This window comes from Alligator mississippiensis, chromosome 1 (assembly GCF_030867095.1).
Source record: "Alligator mississippiensis isolate rAllMis1 chromosome 1, rAllMis1, whole genome shotgun sequence".
NCBI classification, from domain to species: domain Eukaryota; kingdom Metazoa; phylum Chordata; order Crocodylia; family Alligatoridae; genus Alligator; species Alligator mississippiensis.
In genome coordinates, this window is record NC_081824.1 from 482,695,082 (window position 1) to 482,713,613 (window position 18,532).

An 18,532-nucleotide genomic window follows, 5' to 3' on the forward strand; every position below is an offset into this window, starting at 1 on the left:
TGCACCTGGGGCTACCTGGAGCTGGTGCAAATAGAAAACAGACCCACACAAGCACAGCACTGCTCAGAAAAACCTTGCTTGCTCCTCACACTCTTTAGAGCAGGGTGCAGGGTCCTTGCTCTCATGCAAAGTCCTCCACTAGCTGGGACATGGCACCTGAAGGGCTTCACCACATTCAATGCCTCTTGCCAGCTGCTTTCCACCTGGTTCCACAAGCAGGTTTGGAGAACAGAGTGGTCCTGTCACCGGCTGTGCAACTAGTTATCAGAAGATGCCAGAAGAGGCAAACCCATGGCTGGCTGGGTTTTGATCAAGGAGAAGAATGCCCCTTTCCAAAGTCACCCTCATCCAGAGCCAAAGGCATTTCAGACAGAGAAATCCTGCCCCTGGGATCACACGACAGTACCCCTAGGGATATGCCCCTTGTACTGGACTTTTGCCATCTCCTTAGTTGCATGCATGACTTAAATACCCATGTGATTGGTCCTGAATTGCAAAATGCCATTTGGCTCAAAATACCATTCTGGAATTCAAGTACCCAACCTCATCTGCACTTGGAGGTGAAACAGGCCTTGGCCTGGCGAGGGCATAGATGAGGGACCTGTGTCAACCCCAGCGTTGCAGAGGCACACCTGGGTGGAAGGGATTCATAGAAAAGTGGGACTGGCAGGGACCTCACATCTAGTCCAACCCCCCTGCTTGAGGCAGGATCAACCCTGCAAAACCATCCCAGACAAAGTCATAATCTAAACTCTGTATAAGACTACCCTCAACTCTGCACAGTCCTAGCACCTGAACCTGCCACAGGTAAAGCAGGAGAACAACAACAGCCAAGTCCTGCTTCAATAAAATGTCCAACTTTTCCAGTGATGGAGAGTCCACACTTTCCCTGGCATCAATGCCACTGCCTCCCTGCTGTAATAGGGAAGAAGTTTATTTTTCTGGAGATCCGGTCTAAACGGACTTCACGGCATCTTCAAGCCATCGCTCCTTGTCCTCCTCTCTGCAGCAGGAGAGAAAAGGCACCGTCCCTCCTCTTTACGGCGGTCCTTCAGGTATTTGCAGATTGCTATCATGTCACTTCTTAGCCTTCCCCGTGTCCTTTCAGACTCTCCTCAAACAACTTTCTTGCCAAGCCCTTGCCCATCGGTGTTGCCCGCCTCTGGGGATTAGGCACACGCTGCTGGTCAGCAGGAGCAGAGGGCTGGCTGCAAAGTCACTGGCAGGGAGCATGTGTGGGTGGCTTTTCTCTGTCCTAAATGGGATAGAAAATTAAACAGATAGTGACCTTACAGGTCATATGCAAGGGAAAATTCCCAATGGAGATGAGCAGGACAGTGGAGCAAGCTGCCCAGGGAAGCCGAGGTATCTTTGCTGGAGGATTTTGTAGCAGAGGCTGCCTGGACATTGGTCTGGGAGGGTTTTATCCTGCACCTGTGCAGGGGATTAGACTAAAGGGCTGCTGTTGTGCCTTGCAGCTCTTTGAGTTTATAATGCATGCAACTCTTCTGCATGGGGAGGAGGTTTCACTTGATGGCACCTTGTACAGAGAGGAGGGAATGGAGCTGAACTCTTGCCCTCGACATGCACCGGGGCCCCTTTCTCAGCTGGCCACTCCCTGCAGGGCCTGTCCAGGCTCCTAGGTCCCCCAACCAGGGTTGACCTTCCCAACCCAGGCCTGACCAATGACCGTGTCAGCCGGGAGTGGGAGGGGGCTGTGGCCAGAGGATAAAAGTGACCCCGAGGGGTCTGCAGCTCAGTTTCTGCTTCCCGACATCACTGCAGTTGCAAGCAAGCTATCGTTCGCCACCATGGTGCAGTGGTCAGCTGAAGAGAAGCAGCTCATTACCAGCATATGGGGCAGGATTAATGTGGAGGAAGTTGGTGGGGATGCCCTGGCCAGGTAGGCTGGTCCCAGGGACCTCTGCTCAGCCCTCACCGGAGGCTTCTTGCACACAGACGTGTTCACAGTGGCTCTGCTTGTGTCTCCCTCTCTCTAGGCTGCTCATCGTCTACCCCTGGACCCAGAGGTTCTTCTCCAACTTCGGGAACCTCTCCAGCCCCACCGCCATCATAAACAACCCCAAGGTGCGTGCCCATGGCAAGAAGGTGCTCACCTCCTTCGGGGACGCCGTGAAGAACCTGGACAACGTCAAGGGCACGTTTGCCAAGCTGAGCGAGCTGCACTGCGACAAGCTGCATGTGGACCCTGAAAACTTCCGGGTGAGTGAGGCTTATGGCCTGGCCCTCCTTCCTCCCACCTGCCTCTCCCTCCTTGTCCGGAGCCACAGCCTTTTCTTGCACAGCAAGCAGGGCTGCATTGCTTGCAGTTAAGCTCTCAAGGGGGGTACATGCATAAGGGCAGAGCAGAAGAAATGCAAAACTTTGGGACTGTTGGTTCAGAGATGATACCTGTTATTAGACCAACTAAGAAACTGCATTTTTTTTAAATTAAATCCTATCTATCTATCTATCTATCTATCTATCTATCTATCTATCTATCTATCTATCTATCGGTAAGAAACTGGAAAAAAAAATTAAGGGCAGACTACTGAGTTGCTTTGGGCAGGAGGATGATTTTTAAATCACCCTTTGAGCAAACAGCATCCTCCCAAAAGAGGGTGATTTTTAAATTCTTCTGTATTCAGTAACAATGCAGGTTTGGGATATTCAGGGCTGGCTTCAAAAGGCTGGAGGGCTGACAGGTAGAGAAATTTAGGGGGGGAAAGCAAAGATCAGGGATCCTTTGATAGGATAGATACCTGTGGAGATCCTTTCCTGAATGCAGGTGTAGTTCTTATCCCAGGACAGGCTGCCTCCTCCCCTCCCAGGCTATAGCAGATCCTTGCTTAGTTTAGGGTAGGCCAAACAGCATGACTGGGTCCTTCCCCCCTCTCAAAAGCACAGCTTTGGACACAAATGAAATGATGATTTTTGTGCATTTGCATCTAGCTTTGTTTCTAAGTTTTCATTTGAAACAGTCAGAGAGGTGCTTGTTTGGGCCTGATTATTTTTAGGGTCTAATTTCCAGCACGGGGGGGGGGGGGGGGAGGATTTTTCCAACAAAAAGCAGTGAGAAAAACATTTAAAACTTTCTGATAACAAAAAAAAAAGTGTTGCCTACAAGCTGCAAGGAATGTATCCAAGAAAGAGCTTGGGACCTGTGACCATAGGGCAGGCTGTGGGGCCAGGAGTGAATGGGGAGAGGGATCTGCAGGGGCGGTGGGTATGGGAGGTGGGGAGAGAAGCTGTTGAAGTCAGGGGCAATCAGGAAGAGAGAAACTTAGACCAGGGGAAAGGTTATTTGGGATGAATATAAAGCCTGGTGGGAATACCGAAGTGAGCTGATGAGATGGGTTAAATTTCAGGGGAGCCCCTCCTTGAGAAAGGGTATGGGAGCAAGCAGAGAGAAAAGCCAAGGAAATGCCCAGCAAGGCCAGGGGTGTCATGGGGATTTGGGGGGACCACAGTAGGAGGGGAGCCTCTACAGCAAGCCCCCCAGGGTGACCTACATGGTGCCTAGGCCATAATCCACCCCATGGATACCCCATTATTCCCTAATAGTGAGTAGAAAAGGAGGGGAAAGGAACCAAGCACAGTCCATGCACCCTATGCACCCCTGCACCCTATGAAGTCCATGCACCCTATGCACCCCTACACCCTATGAAGTCCATGCACCCTATGCACCCCTGCACCATATGGTGTGCCCCCTCCCTGCCTTCCCCTTGCCAGAAAGCTGCTGGCAGGCTCCAGGGTCCCTGATACTAATAGGGAAAGGCTTGGGGGATTTGGTGTGTCCTAATAGGAGGTGAAGAGTCCAGCTTTGCAAGGCCTGGCCTTCATGAGTGTAATGAGAGGCAATGGGGAAAGGTGTTGCCTCACTGACACGGCTTCTTCCTTCCCACCTCCAGCTCCTGGGAGACATCCTCAACATTGTGCTGGCGGCCAACTTGGGCAAGGAGTTCACCCCCTCCTGCCAGGCCACCTGGCAGAAGCTGGTGGGGGTGGTGGCTCACGCGCTGGCCCGCAAGTACCACTAAGCCTTCGGACTGGGGGAAATGCATGCTGCCAAGATCCTGCTTTCTTCTGCACTCCTCTGACCCTCTGAAAATCCCCCTAGGGCTCTGCATGGCTATGACAGTTAAATAAAAGCTTTTTGCTGAAGCCTCTGCTCAGTGTTGGTGTCTCTCTGGGGTTGGGATGTGAGGGTCTTTAGAGCAATTTGCAGGCCCAGGAACTGAGTACCCAGGTGTGTTTCAAAGTGGGTGCTACGGACACATGGGCCTTCAAGGGAAATTACAGCATCTCTCCTTCGCCCTGGTTTTGAAGCATCCATTCGGTCCAGGGTTGCCTTACAGGTGCATTGCGAGGGAAATGAGACCACAGCATCCTTTGAGTGGTATAGCTAAGTGACATAGCACCTCCCCTCCCCACTCCAGCCAGCTGATGGGCATTTATGAGATGCAAAGGCTGTACTTCTAAATGAGGGTTTTTTGCTCAGGGACCTTCACTGCCACTTGCATTAAGCAAGCTCTTTATTCTCTTGCAAAACTCTCCCGTATACAAAAAAAAGAGAGAGCCGTTAGGGCACTGGTGAGGCCACATCTGGAGTCCTGTGTCCAGCTGTGGGCCCCCCACTGTAGAAAGGATGTGGACACATTGGAGAGAGTTCAGTGGAGGGCAAGGAAAATGGTTGCGGGGCTGGGGGACATGACTTGTCAGGAGAGGCTGAGGGAAATGGGCTGATTTAGCCTGCAGAAGAGAAGACTGAGGCGAGATTTGATTGCAACCTTCACCTCCCTGCAACGGGTTGCAAAGAGGATGGAGCTGGACTGGTCTCAGTGGAGCAGATGACAGGACAAGGAGCAATGGGCTCGAGCTGCAGCAAGGAAAGATGAGGTTGGATATTAGAAAGTTTTTTCTCACTACAAAGCCTTCACCGGGATGATGTAGCTGGGGCTGGTCCTTCTTGGAGTAGGGGGTTGGACTAGATGTGACCTTCTGATGTCCCTTCAACTCTCATTTTCTATGATTGTATGAATCAATTTACCAGGGAACATGGTGGTTTTTCCAGGATTTGAAGTCTGTAATTCAAGCCTGAGGGTCTTTCCGTCAACACTAGTGCTAGTGTATCAAACTCAAGGCAAAGGAACGTTTAACTGGGCAATTATTTCAGAGTAACACTCTAACTTCCTCATTAAGGCAAGTTAATATGCATACACAATGGCTTCTTCTTGTCCTGAAGCCTATGCACACTGCCATCCTGTGGCTTCTGCCATTGCTATATTTAACCAGTCATTTTCTTTTAAATGGAGTTGTAAATGTGTGCAGATAATGCTTCATTTGCACAACAGAAAGAACCTCTCCTCCCAAGGGCTCTGTTTCCTTGTATTAATTGTTGTTTGCTTATTAATATATATAATATTAATATTCTATGAATCTATATAGACCACAGACAGTAGATGTGCTGATTGCTGCCCCTGTAATAAAACAGTGCAGAGGAAGCCATCTCTAAAATCATCTCTTCTTCAGGTAGATGGGGAAGAAGGTATGAGTAAATACTAGAGATCAGACCACAAGAATAGGGTCTTGGATACTGGGTCTAGTTCTTGGCCATCTTGACTGGTTCACTTACTTATCTTTGAAAAGTCACATCATTTGTCTATAAATTAAGAATAATATTGCAGTCCGTCACCGGCGGAGCTATGAGGGTCGAATCCATCCCCTGATGGGTTCCTAGCGAACGTGGCTTCACAACCGGAGCAAAAAGCACATCACTTGAGGGCCTCGCATTCAACACCCATCTTGTAGGATCTGGCCAGCGGTCCCCCTACCCCTGTAATCTGTAACCTGTCCATGCCCAACCTCTACGCTTCACTCGCACCCTACTCCCTTTGCATCCCTTTTCTTCCTGTGCCCAAAAGAGTAGATGTTTCACACGTCCTCATCTCTGAATAATGGTCCAGATCCAGGTGGGGGGTGATGGGAGGACTCTTGGCCCTATGTTTATTGGCACCATCGCTCTTTACAGAGCATGGTGTATGCGCCAATGAGTCTGGTGCATGAGTGACAGCCCTCCCACAGGTAGGGCACCCCCACACACTAGCAATGCTCTGAGTCCCTGTGTAACAAGGCCACATTTGTCACCCTAGATGTGTAAAAACTGTTCTCAGTGGGGGGCAGATGACAGAACAAGGAGCAATGGGCTCAAGCTGCAGCAAGGAAAGTTGAGGTTAGATGTTGGGAAAACCTCTCTAGCCAGGAGGGTGGTGAAGCACTGGAACAAGTTACCCAGAGAGGTGGTAGAGTCTCCATCCTTGGAGGTTTTGAAGACAAAGCCTTGGCTGGGATGGTGCAGTTGGGTCTGGTCCTGTTTGGAGCAGGGGGTTGGACTAGATGTGACCTCCTGAGGTCCCTTTAACCCTTACTCTATAGGTCTATAAAACATCATCATCTACGGGTGCATGGATGATACAGGCCCAGCCCACCCTAATGCAGAGGTAGCTACGCCCATGTACCCCTTGCTCTGAGCATAATACCCAAATGACTGTCCTACCAAGTCAGGCTCTCCTAACCTTGCTCCAGGACTCTTTCAGGCTTGGTGGCCCAGTATGCCAGCTTCAATGGGAGCAGGGGAGGGTGTCACCATCCAAAGTATTCAATCCCTTTGTTGCCAGGGCTGCCTGCTAGGAAGGGACAGATGAGGCTTTGAGTCCTGTTTGCTTGAGATGGGCCAAGAACCCAGGTTTAGAAGCCATGGAGTGTGCTCCAAGCATTTGCCTACTGGGCAGGATGAAAGCATCGCCAATGGCCATGTCTGTGAAGTATCCCAGCCTGGACCCATCCCAAAACTTGGGCTAGGTTGACTTGCTTCCCCAGTCTGGGCTGCAAAGAAAGCTCGTATAGGAGTTTAGTGCCTTGGTGATCAAACTGGATGGCCTTCAAGTGTCCAGGAACTTTTGCAATAGGTTTTTGTTGCCAGCCCAGGCCATTTTCAAGACCCTTGCAGAAGTGCAGCTAAAGCAGAAAGCCCCAAAGCCTGTTCTGGGTGAATACAGAGTGAACCTCTGCAGATGTGGTCAGCATAGGAAAGGTTAGCCATCAATATAGGAGGCTATATCAATAGGGAGGAGGCTCTTCTCAGCCAGACTCGCTGACCTGCTCCACCGGGCTTTAAACTAAGCCCGCTGGGGGACGGGGGGACTACCGCCACTGCTGGCCCGCTGAACAATCCTTGCAAAGCCAGTGGATCACGGCACTCAAGGGAGCCCACCCCAGCCCCAGCCCTGGTAAAATCTGTGGGCAAGGAAGGAGCCCCCCAGGGGGCATTTGCCTGCCTGTACACTAATGCCAGGAGCTTGGGGAATAAGCAGGAGGAGCTCATCCTCCTGCTCAGTGCAAACAATTACGATGTCATAGGGATCACGGAGACCTGGTGGGACTCCACCCATGACTGGACCACGGGGATAGATGGCTATACCCTGTACAGGAGGGATCGTGTAGAGAAAAAGGGCGGGAGTGTAGCTCTCTCTGTTAAGGAAAGCTACGCGTCCCTGCAAGCCAATATTGGCGACCAGGGTGGACGGCTGGAGACCCTCTGGGTTAAAATCCGTGGGGAACACGGCACAGGGGACACAATGGTGGGAGTCTATTACAGACCTCCCACCCAAAGTCCTGAGCTTGACCAGGAGTTTGCCCAGGATCTGGCTGAGGCAGCTTGCTCCAGGACCATGGTTGTCACGGGTGACTTCCCCAGACATCTCGTGGGAGGATCGCTCAGCAAAATCTGAGCTGTCGCAGAGCTTCCTCTCATGCGTGGATGACCTCTACCTGACTCAAGAAGTCTATGGGCCAACGAGAGGCAAAGCGCTGCTCGACCTGGTACTGGCTACTGGGGATGACCTAGTCGGCGACCTAGTGATCGTTGGGAAGCTGGGTGACAGCGACCACGAGCTGATCACCTTCACCATCCGCTGAAAAGCTGGCAAGTCGGTCAGCAACACGCAAGTCCTTGACTTCAGGAAAGCCGACTTTGACAAGCTCAGGAGGCTTGTCAGTGAGGCCCTAAGGGACTGTGACCACAGGGAGAGGGGAGTTCAAGAAGAGTGGTTGCTCCTCAAGGGAGCGATCCTCAATGCACAAACTAAGTCTATTCCATCTCGGAGGAAAGGCAGCAAGAGGGCACAGCAGCCCCCCTGGCTCTCCAGGGACCTAGCAGACCTCCTGAGGCTAAAAAGAAAGGCCTACAAAGGATGGAGGATGGGAGTCACCTCCAAGGAGGATTATTCTGCACTGGTCCGGTCCTGTAGGGAGCAGACCAGGAAAGCCAAGGCTGCAACTGAACTCCAGCTAGCTTTGAGCATCAAGGACAATAAAAAGTCCTTTTTCAGATATGTGGGGAGCCGGAGGAAAAGCAGGGGCAACACTGGACCCCTGCTGAACCAGATGGGGCAACTGACAACTGACGCCCAGGAAAAAGCCAACCTATTAAATAGGTACTTTGCGTCGGTCTTTCATCAGCCCCATGGGACACCCGTGCCCGCTACAGGGCCGGGAAGTCCGGGTGAGGGTGATCCCCTGCCCTCCATTAATGCTGACTTTGTGAAGGAACATCTTGAGAAGCTGGATACCTTCAAGTCAGCCGGCCCTCACAACCTTCACCCCAGGGTACTCAAGGAGCTGGCAAGCATCATAGCCCAGCCTCTAGCGCGGATCTTTGAAAACTCTTGGCGCTCTGGTGTCGTGCCCGAAGACTGGAAGAAGGCCAATGTGGTGCCTATCTTCAAGAAAGGGAGGAAAGTGGATCCGGCTAACTATAGGCCCATCAGCCTGACTTCTATCCCGGGGAAGACCTTAGAAAAGTTTATTAAGGAGGCCATCCTTAATGGACTGGCCGACGCCAACATCTTAAGGGATAGCCAGCACGGGTTTGTTGCGGGTAGGTCTTGCTTGACCAATCTCATTTCCTTCTACGACCAGGTGACCTATCACCTGGACAAGGGAGATGAGATTGATGTCATATATCTTGACTTCAAAAAAGCCTTCGATCTGGTGTCCCATGATTGCCTCTTGGAGAAACTGGCCAATTGTCGCCTTGGGTCCTCCACGATCCACTGGCTGGAAAACTGGCTCCGGGGTCAGACCCAGAGGGTAGTAATTGATGGAAGTCACTCATCATGGTGTCCTGTGACCAGTGGGGTCCCCCAAGGCTCTGTCCTTGGACCCATACTGTTCAACATCTTCATTAATGATGTGGACACTGGAGTCAGAAGCGGACTGGCCAAGTTCGCCGATGACACCAAACTTTGGGGCAAAGCATCCACACCAGAAGACAGGCGGATGATCCAGGCTGACCTGGACAGGCTCAGCAAGTGGGCGGACGAGAATCTGATGGTGTTCAACGCCGATAAATGCAAGGTTCTCCACCTTGGGAAGAAAAACCCGCAGCATCCTTATAGGCTCGGCAGTGCTATGTTGGCTAGCACTATGGAAGAAAGAAACCTGGGGTTCATCATTGACCACAAGATGAACGTGAGCCTGCAATGCGATGCTGCAGCTAGTAAAGCGACCAAAACGCTGGCTTGCATCCATAGATGCTTCTCAAGCAAATCCCGGGACGTCATTCTCCCCCTGTACTCGGCCTTAGTGAGGCCGCAGCTGGAGTACTGCGTCCAGTTTTGGGCTCCACAATTCAAAAAGGATGCGGAGAAGCTTGAGAGAGTCCAGAGAAGAGCCACACGCATGATCAGAGGGCAGGGAAGCAGACCCTACGACGACAGGCTGAGAGCCCTGGGGCTCTTTATCCTGGCAAAGCTCAGGCTCAGGGGTGATCTGATGGCCACCTACAAGTTTATCAGGGGTGACCACCAGTATCTGGGGGAACGTTTGTTCACCAGAGCGCCCCAAGCGATGACGAGGACGAATGGTCACAAACTACTACAAGATCATTTCAGGCTGGACATAAGGAAGAATTTCTTTACTGTCTGAGCCCCCAAGGTCTGGAACAGCCTGCCACCAGAGGTGGTTCAAGCGCCTTCATTGAACACCTTCAAGATGAAACTGGATGCTTATCTTGCTGGGATCCTATGACCCCAGCTGACGTCCTGCCCTTTGGGCGGGGGGCTGGACTCGATGATCTTCCGAGGTCCCTTCCAGCCCTAATGTCTATGAAATCTATGAAATCTATGAAATATGTCCAACTAAACCAGCAATGAGATCCTATTAAAGACAGCACAAGGCCTGAAAGGAAACCTTGCAAAATAAGACCTTCAATTGAAGTATGCTATATCAGAGCATTATCCAAAAAAATGTTAATAGTAGTGATAGGTGCAACCAAATGTGTAAGATGCCATGTTGCTATAAGAGATATATTTATGTTAAGTTTCTCAAGTGAGTTGTAAAAACCATGCTGTCTTTTCATTGAAGACGGTAAATGAAGGGGAAGAGAAAACAGGACAGTGGCAAGCCATGATGGGAAAGGAGGAGATAAGAAAGCCTCCCTCCTACAGCTATAACTTTCACAGGGACGTGAATCCTGATGCATAGATACTCTCACAGTATCATTGTGTAGACCCCTTAGATATAGGAAAGCAGGAAGATGTGCACGGACCACAGGTTGAAAACCTCTGCTCTAGGTGCTTTCTTATCGATTGACTCATATATGCCAGTCTATGTCCACGTACTGAGGATATAGTGACCAGTCTGTAACTCCCTGGATCCTCCTTTTTTCCCATTTCCAAAAATGGGGGCCATGTTTGCCCTTTTCCAGCTTTCTTGGACCACCTCCTCGCCATCCTCCCCACCCCTCCAACCCTCTGTAAGTCTTGAAAGAGGCAGCGAGTGGTTTTCCAGTGGCTTCAGCCAACTCCTGGATTGATTTAGGATGAATCTCACCTGTCTTGCTGTATTGAACAACCTGCTTGTGAAAGCAAAATCTAAGCTGTTCTTTCCCTGCTGAGTTTTTGCCACCTGCCCTTACTGCTCACTGTGCTTGCTATTGCACAGTTAAGCTTTTTTGTGAAGACTAAAATAAAACCAAAAAAAGGGATTTAAACTGTTTTGCTTCTCTGCAGCTCACTTCTCTCAGAGCTTGCCAAGGAAGGGTGATCTGCCATGGGACAGTATTTTGCTAGAAATAACGCACTGGGGTGAGATGGGAGGTGGGGGAGAGTTTATCAGAGTTAGGCCAACTATTGCATGTTTATTTGTAGACAAGAAGATGCCTTTTCTGAATGCTGCATTGACTCTTTTGGGCAGAGACCTTCCCAAAATCTTCAGGATGCCTTGGGAGGAGTGGTGGACTGTGTTGGACAAGGCTGGCTATGTTTAGCAGGGAAGAGTTGGTGAAGTATGATTATGCTTTTATTTGTGAGGCTCATGCACAAGCCAAGCTGGTCTGCATTTTACAAATGATGAGTTTTTCATGGAGTTTTTCACTGAAATGCAGATGTTTGAGCACCCCCCCCCCCAAACAAAAGAAAACCAAAACAAAACAAAACATAAAAAGCAACATAAAAGTCAAGTTTGTCAGTTTGGTGCAACCTGTGCAGAACTGCTTGACCTTTTTCAATGATTGAAATGTGATTTTTTTTTTAAACAGTACAAAACTTTAGGGATTTCTACTTTTTTTTTTTTTTTTTCCTTTTCAACCAGCTATTTCCAAAATTGTAAGGCTATCCATGTGTGTTAGTCTAAACGAAAGACTATGGAGTTAAACCTGAAAACAATGACAGAAAATCTGTGCCCCTCATTTCTTACTATTTATATTCACAAGTACCTTTCAATTCCTGGACTTTGTATCAGGGCTGCACATGCTAGACCTGGGCCCTGCTGAGATTCCCACAGCGCCGGGTATTTTGTGCAGGGAATTCAAGCAAGTATTATAAATACAGACTGTCTTCCCAGCAGGCAAGCCCGAGGTGCTTTAGCTCCTTGGTTATTTTTGCTGACTCTTCAGCAAAAAGGTAGGTAAGGTCTTTGCTAAGTAAAAAGAGTTGTATTTAAACCATCTTGGTGCATCTTAGACATTTTAATTTTAAAATGTCATTGTTCTTGTTTGTTTGGAGTTTGCAGGAGGAGGGTAGATTCTGTTTTAAATCTATTTTACATACTTATCACTGTCTATCTCTCTTGTGGGTTTCTAAACAAAGACTCATCATATGCATGAAAGCTTTAGAAACGTGGCAAATTGCATTACAATGCATCCAGCCAGCCATGCAGTTGCAGGCTAGGAATTCAACAATGAATGTTCCAGCTCCGTCAAAGAAGGACAGGCTATTTCTATGGATGGCAAGAATATCCAGAAATATGATGAACATTTTTGGAAGGGATAGAAAACATCAAGAGGCAGGGTTCAAAGCACTTTGTGACTATTAGGGATGAATGTGGTCTCAAGCTGCAGCAAGGGAAGTTTAGGTTGGATATTAGGAAAAACTTTCTCATGAGGAGGGTGGCGAAGCACTGGAATGGGCTACTCAGAGAGGTGTTGGGATCAGCATCCTTGGAGGTTTTAAGACCCTAGTAGACAAGACCCAGATGTAGCTGCAAAGAGGATGGAGCTGGGCTGTTCTCAGTGGGAGCAGGTAACAGGACAAGGAGCAATGGGCGCAGACTACAGCAAGGGAAGTTGAGATTGGATATTAGGAATAATTTTCTCGGTACAAAATTGTCTGGAGTGATGTAGTTGGGGCTGGTCCTGCTTTGAGCAAGGAGTTGGACTAGATGTGACTTCTTGATGTCCCTTCCAACCCTCCTTTTCTATGATCCTATTCATCCAGCGCAGAAAATAGTTTGTGCCACCTCTCTCTACCTACAGCGAGTTTATTGTACTTGTTTCTCAAACCCCTGATGCTGGCTAATGTCAGAGGCAGGATACTAGACTCGGTGCACTGTGAATTTGAGCTGGGCTGGCAGCTCCCACGTCCCTCTGTTCGCTCTCATACTGACAGCTAGGTCAGGGAAGTATGAACAGGCAAGGATTATAGTATACTTATAGGCTCCCAGTGTTCATGCATCCAGGTATTAGGCAGAGTCAAGGAGGAATTATGATCCTCTCCCTTCACACAGCACTGAGCAATTCAATGCCAACACTGTATGGGTATATGGTGCTCACATTTCTCACGGCTGCCAAGAAAGGAGGTGAGGGTGATTCTGGATGAGACAGACCACTACTGAGGTCCCTTCTAACCCTGCAAATCTATGAAATCTGTTTCAGGATATTTATTCCCATGTTCTTAAGTGACAAACTGAAAATGAAGCTCTTCTGTCTCTCAGTCAATCCATTTCATTCATATTTCCTCAGAACTGACTGCCCTTTTGACTGCAAGGAAGGACAGGGTAATGTTTTCCAACCGGCATCTGCAGTGTATTTACAAAGCAGAGTTTTATTTAGTGAACACGTGAAACTTGGGTGCAAGGACCACGTATGGACATTACATTTCTACTGGTATAAGTGATTGGAAACAGGGCTATACCCATAACTAAACAGAAATTCAGCAAACATAAGCTGGTTTAAAAATGGTGGAACTGGGTGTAGGATTTGCACCCCGCACCAGAGGCCGATGGGCGTGCTCTTTGCTATCGATCAAACCCATGCTACTTACACAAAACCACATAACATAGATCAATTCCACCATGGGCATTTGCAACATCTGTACCTAGCCAAAGTCGTATATTTTCAGACCTAGATACCTAGGGCGCTTGTACACATGACGGGGGTTTAGTCTTCTATGCCCCCAAAATTTAAATGGTGGGTTTTTAATTGAAACCCACTGTTTCAATTTAGGGGTTTTATTGTTCTGTCATGTTATGGCAAGAGGTCCAATCCTTTTTTTTTTGTTTTTAGCAGGGGGTGAGCTGCTGGTGGGCCGAGCAGCCCCAGAGCTCTGGGGGGCCTTGGTCCTTCCCTCCATGGCTGCAAGACTCCCCAGAGAAGCCTTGAATTGGGCTGGGCCAGAAGAAGTGATGAGAGGCCCGATCGTTTTTTTTTTGCAGAGCCTGCCCACCTCTACCGTGGCCAGGGGATGAGCTAACAGCTGCAATGCTTCACTGCAAACTAGACTATATAGGGATGTAGTTTGCAATGATGCAAACTCATCTAAACCCCCCAAAACTGATGCACGTGTGATGTGTGATGCCATTAAGCCACACACATGACATTTTCATTACGTATACATCATGACATCATTATGTGTACAAGCGCCCCTAATGTCAAGGACCTTCCTTTTATTTAGCCACTAAAATAAGGAACTTTATTTCAGAGATGGTGACGTATAAAGCCCATCAGAAGACACTTGCCACATCCTGGAAATCAGAATACTTATTCAGTTAAGGAACCAGGCAATTTAACTACCTAAACATGGATTTGAAACATGGATTATTAGAATTTTTTTTTTAAGTAGAGCAACTGAATGCATGTTAGTGCCATTTTCATCTCAATTTGGATAATGCAATCACATGCTTTGCAAGTAAATGATGCTGCTGTTATAATCTTATACATTCAAACACAAAAATTAATTCCTTGTAAGATAACGGTTGATGAAGTCTGACTTTTAAACATATGCTAATGACAATGACAGCAGATTCATAGATGTTTGGGTCGGAAGGGACCTTAGCAGATCATCGAGTCTGACCCCCCTGGTGTGGGTTAGTCAGGCATGATCTACCTGCTATGAATCCGTGCTAACGGTTGGTGGGCTGGTTTCGTTTTTGATCCAATTGGGAGTTTTATCCTGATCTGTGTTTAGGAATACAGAGACAAAAAACTTATTGAAGACTTCAGCTTTGTCCCTCTTATCTGCCACCAATTGCTCTAGTTTCTCCTATAGAGGTCCTGTATTACCCTGTGCCCTCTTTTTGCTCCCTACATACCTGCAGAAGGACTTTTTGTTGTATTTAAATTTTGTTGCCAGCTTAAGTAGCATTGTTGCTTTTCCCTTTCTGGCTGCCTCCCTGCAATTGTGGGCCAAGGAGGTATACTCCTCCTTGGTAGCTACCGCCTGCTTTCACTGCCTATATGCCTCTTTTTTTGCCCTTAGGCTTTCCTGGATTTCCCTGTTCAGCCAAGAGGGTTTCTTGGCCCCTTTACCCCCTTTCCTTTGCAATGGGATTGTCTCCTTCTGCACCCGAAGGATCGCTTCCTTTAGGAACGATCACCCTTCCTGAACTCCCATCTCGCCAATGCTCCTGTTCTTCAATGCTTCCCTAACTAATTTCCTGAGCACACCAAAGTTAGCCTTTCTGAAGTCTACCACTTCTACCCTGCTGGTTATCTTTCCCACCCTACATCAGATGGTGAATTCATTCAAGTGATGGTCACTATACCCTAGGTTACCTTGTGTCAGTACATCTCCCACCAGGTCATCCCCCGGTGCTCATCCTCCTGGTGTCGTGGCCTGTAGTAGACCCCCACTACCAAGTCCCCTTCCCACCGACCCCCTTGCCTCCTGACCCAGATAGTTCAGGCAATTCTAAATCTGTCTTTCCTATTGAAGAAATGGTGTTTGGAGTTTCATAGAAGAAATGAAAACTTAGGACATGTTCGAGCTTGACATTTTTTTTTTCATTTCGCTTTAGCTAACCATCATCATCATCACCACTACAATCAATGCCATACAATGCAATTCAATACAATAGCATGTTTCAAGGCCAAACAAAAGGAAGTTTCAGCACTTGGGAGGTGAGGTGATGAGAGTCAATATGAGCATTTTCGGCTTGCCGATGGGTGAAAGAGGCCATGTCTTTCAGGTGTTGTGTATCATAGAATCATACAATCATAGAAGCCGGGTCGGAAGGGACCTTGTAGATCTTCAAGTCCAACCCCTTGCCTGGGCAGGAGGAAAACTGGGCTCAAGTGACCCCAGCCATGTAGGCATCAAGCCACTTCTTAAAGACCCCCAGGGTAGGAGCCAGCACCACTTCCCTTGGAAGTTGGTCCCAGATCCTAGCCGCCCTGACCGTGAAGTAGTTCTTACGGATGTCTAATCTAAACCTGCTCTCCAACAACTTGTGGCCGTTATTCCTTGTTATCCCGGGGGGCGCTAGGGGAAACAAGGTCTCCCCCAAACCCTTCTGGTCCCCCCTAGTGAGTTTATAGATGGTCACCAGGTCCCCCCTCAGCCTTCTCTTGTGAAGGCTGAACAGGTTCAGGTCCCGTAGCCTCTCACTGTAGGGTCTGCCCTGCTGTCCCTGGATCATGCGGGTGGCCCTCCTCTGGACCCTCTCAATGTTGTCCACATCACCCTTGAAGTGGTGTGCCCAGAACTGGACACAGTACTCCACCTGCAGCCTGACCAGTGTCGCATAGAGGGGGAGGATCACCTCCTTGGCCCTACTTGAGACGCACCTGTGGATGCACGATAAGGTCTGGTTAGCGCTGCCGACCGTGACCTCGCATTGTCGGCCCATGTTCATCTTGGAGTCAATAATGACTCCAAGATCATTTCTGCCTCCGTGCTCTCAAGAAGGGAGTTTCCCATCTTATAAGCGTGCTGCTGGTTACTACTGCCCAAGTGCAGCACCCTGCACTTGTCCGTATTGAAACACATCCTTTTTTTGTTAACCCACCCCTGCAACCTATCCAGGTCTTGCTGCAGTCTTTCCCTCCCTACTAGCATGCCCACCTCACCCCAGATTTTGGTATCATCAGCAGATTTGGACAGGTTGCTTTTCACCCCACCGTCCAAATTGCTGATAAAGATATTGAACAGCGCAGGCCCAAGGACCGAGCCCTGGGGGACTCCGCTGCCCACTTCCCCCCAGGTTGAATAGGACCCATCCACCACCACCCTCTGAGTATAAGCCTTCAGTCAATTTGCAGTCCATCTTACTGTGTAGGCATCAATGCCACAGTCACCCAGTTTTTTTTTTAATGAGGATGGGGTGGGAGACAGCGTCAAAGGCCTTGTTGAAGTCCAGAAAGTGTAGAAAGATGCTGACGTATTTAAGCACAGTCCAGATGTGAGGACCTAGAAAGAGGAGTGATCCAGGCTGAGGTTCACAGGCCTGGTGACAGCCAGGCTGGTGTCACTTTCCACAGTGATGGAGAAAGGAGGGAGTGGGGAAGGCTTTGGGGGAGGGGGCTGCTTGGTGCTTATTTGGTTGCACTCTCCTATGAATTAAATCTTTATCAATATAATGCAACGCCAAGTCCTCCAGGTCTAGGCCTTAATTCCCAAGCTCTCTTTCTTGCCCAGAGAGGAGGGTCTGCAATACTTTCTCCTGGGTCCTGCAGCTGTGTTTTGTTGGTGTCCTGTTTAATTGTGCTACAGAATCTCACTAGAGATTTAATCCTGCTATGGTTACTTGATAGGATGACTGGACCCCAGCCAGGGCATGGCCCATAGGACATCATGTCAGCGGGACTTAGCAACAACATCAGCAGCACCTCAGTGTTCCTCCTGACTGGCTTTCCGGGACTGGAGCACCTGCACAGCTGGATCTTTGTCCCCTTCTGCAGCCTGTATGCTGTTGCCATTCTGGGAAACTACACCATCCTCTTTGTTATCAAAACTGAGCAGGACCTCCACCAGCCCATGTATTACTTCCTCTCGATGCTAGCCACCACAGACCTGGGTCTGGCCTTGTCCACCCTGCCAACCATGCTGTGTGTCTTTTGGTTCAACTCCAGAGAAATCACCTTTGATGCCTGTCTTGTCCAGATGTTCTTCATCCATGCCTTCTCTTTCATGGAGTCCTCTGTACTCCTGGCCATGGCCTTTGACCGCTTTGTGGCCATCTGCAGCCCTCTGAGATATGCCTCCATCTTGACTGGTGAAAGATGTGCAAAAGTCGGACTGGTCATTGTCTGCAGATGCACTTTGCTCTTGTTCCCCTTGATCGGTCTGCTCACGCTCCTCCCGTTCTGTAGGTCCCATGTGCTCTCTCATTCCTACTGTCTGCATCAGGACATCATAAGGCTAGCCTGTACGGATACCACACTCAATAGCATGTATGGCCTAACCTTAGTCCTCCTCATAGTGATACTAGATCCACTGCTCATCATCCTATCCTACGTTTTGATTCTTAAAGCTGTGCTGAGCATTGCATCCAAGGCAGAGCGGGCCAAGGCTCTGAACACCTGCGTCTCCCACATCTGCGCCGTCCTGATTTTCTACATCCCCATGGTTGGCTTGTCCATGATACATAGGTTTGGCAAAGACACTGCCCCTGTAATTCATATCCTCATGGCCAACATCTACCTCTTTGTGCCCCCAGTGCTAAACCCCATCATCTACAGCATTAAAACAAAACAGATTCGTAAAGGGGTCCTTAGGCTCTTGTGTCAAAAGAGGGCATCACCTGGGCATCACCTGTAGCAGGGAAGTTATTGCATGATGTGTTTCTGTACATGTAGGTGTGCATGTGCACATACATGCATGCTTGTATGAGTGGGAGAGAAAAGTGTAGATAGATAGATAGATAGATAGATAGATAGATAGATAGATAGATAGATAGATAGATAGATAGATAGATAGATAGATAGATAGATAGATAGATAGATAGAGTGCAGACATAATATGCAGACAGGGTTTCT

At 48.8% G+C, this 18,532-nt stretch overlaps 2 protein-coding genes across 2 annotated transcripts; both read left to right on the plus strand.

Moving 5' to 3' along the window:
- The first annotated feature begins 1,751 nt into the window (after positions 1–1,751).
- On the plus strand, positions 1,752–4,164 carry LOC102559498 (hemoglobin subunit beta). Its single transcript, XM_014605419.3, has 3 exons — positions 1,752–1,903; positions 2,001–2,223; positions 3,912–4,164. Exons 1-3 carry the CDS (start codon positions 1,812–1,814, stop codon positions 4,038–4,040), a joined length of 444 nt encoding a protein of 147 aa, XP_014460905.1. The 5' UTR covers positions 1,752–1,811; the 3' UTR covers positions 4,041–4,164.
- Positions 4,165–17,333: 13,169 nt separating this feature from the next.
- Positions 17,334–18,314, plus strand: LOC102558014 (olfactory receptor 51G2). Its single transcript, XM_006262992.3, has one exon. It carries the CDS (start codon positions 17,349–17,351, stop codon positions 18,312–18,314), a length of 966 nt encoding a protein of 321 aa, XP_006263054.3. The 5' UTR covers positions 17,334–17,348.
- Positions 18,315–18,532: the final 218 nt, after the last annotated feature.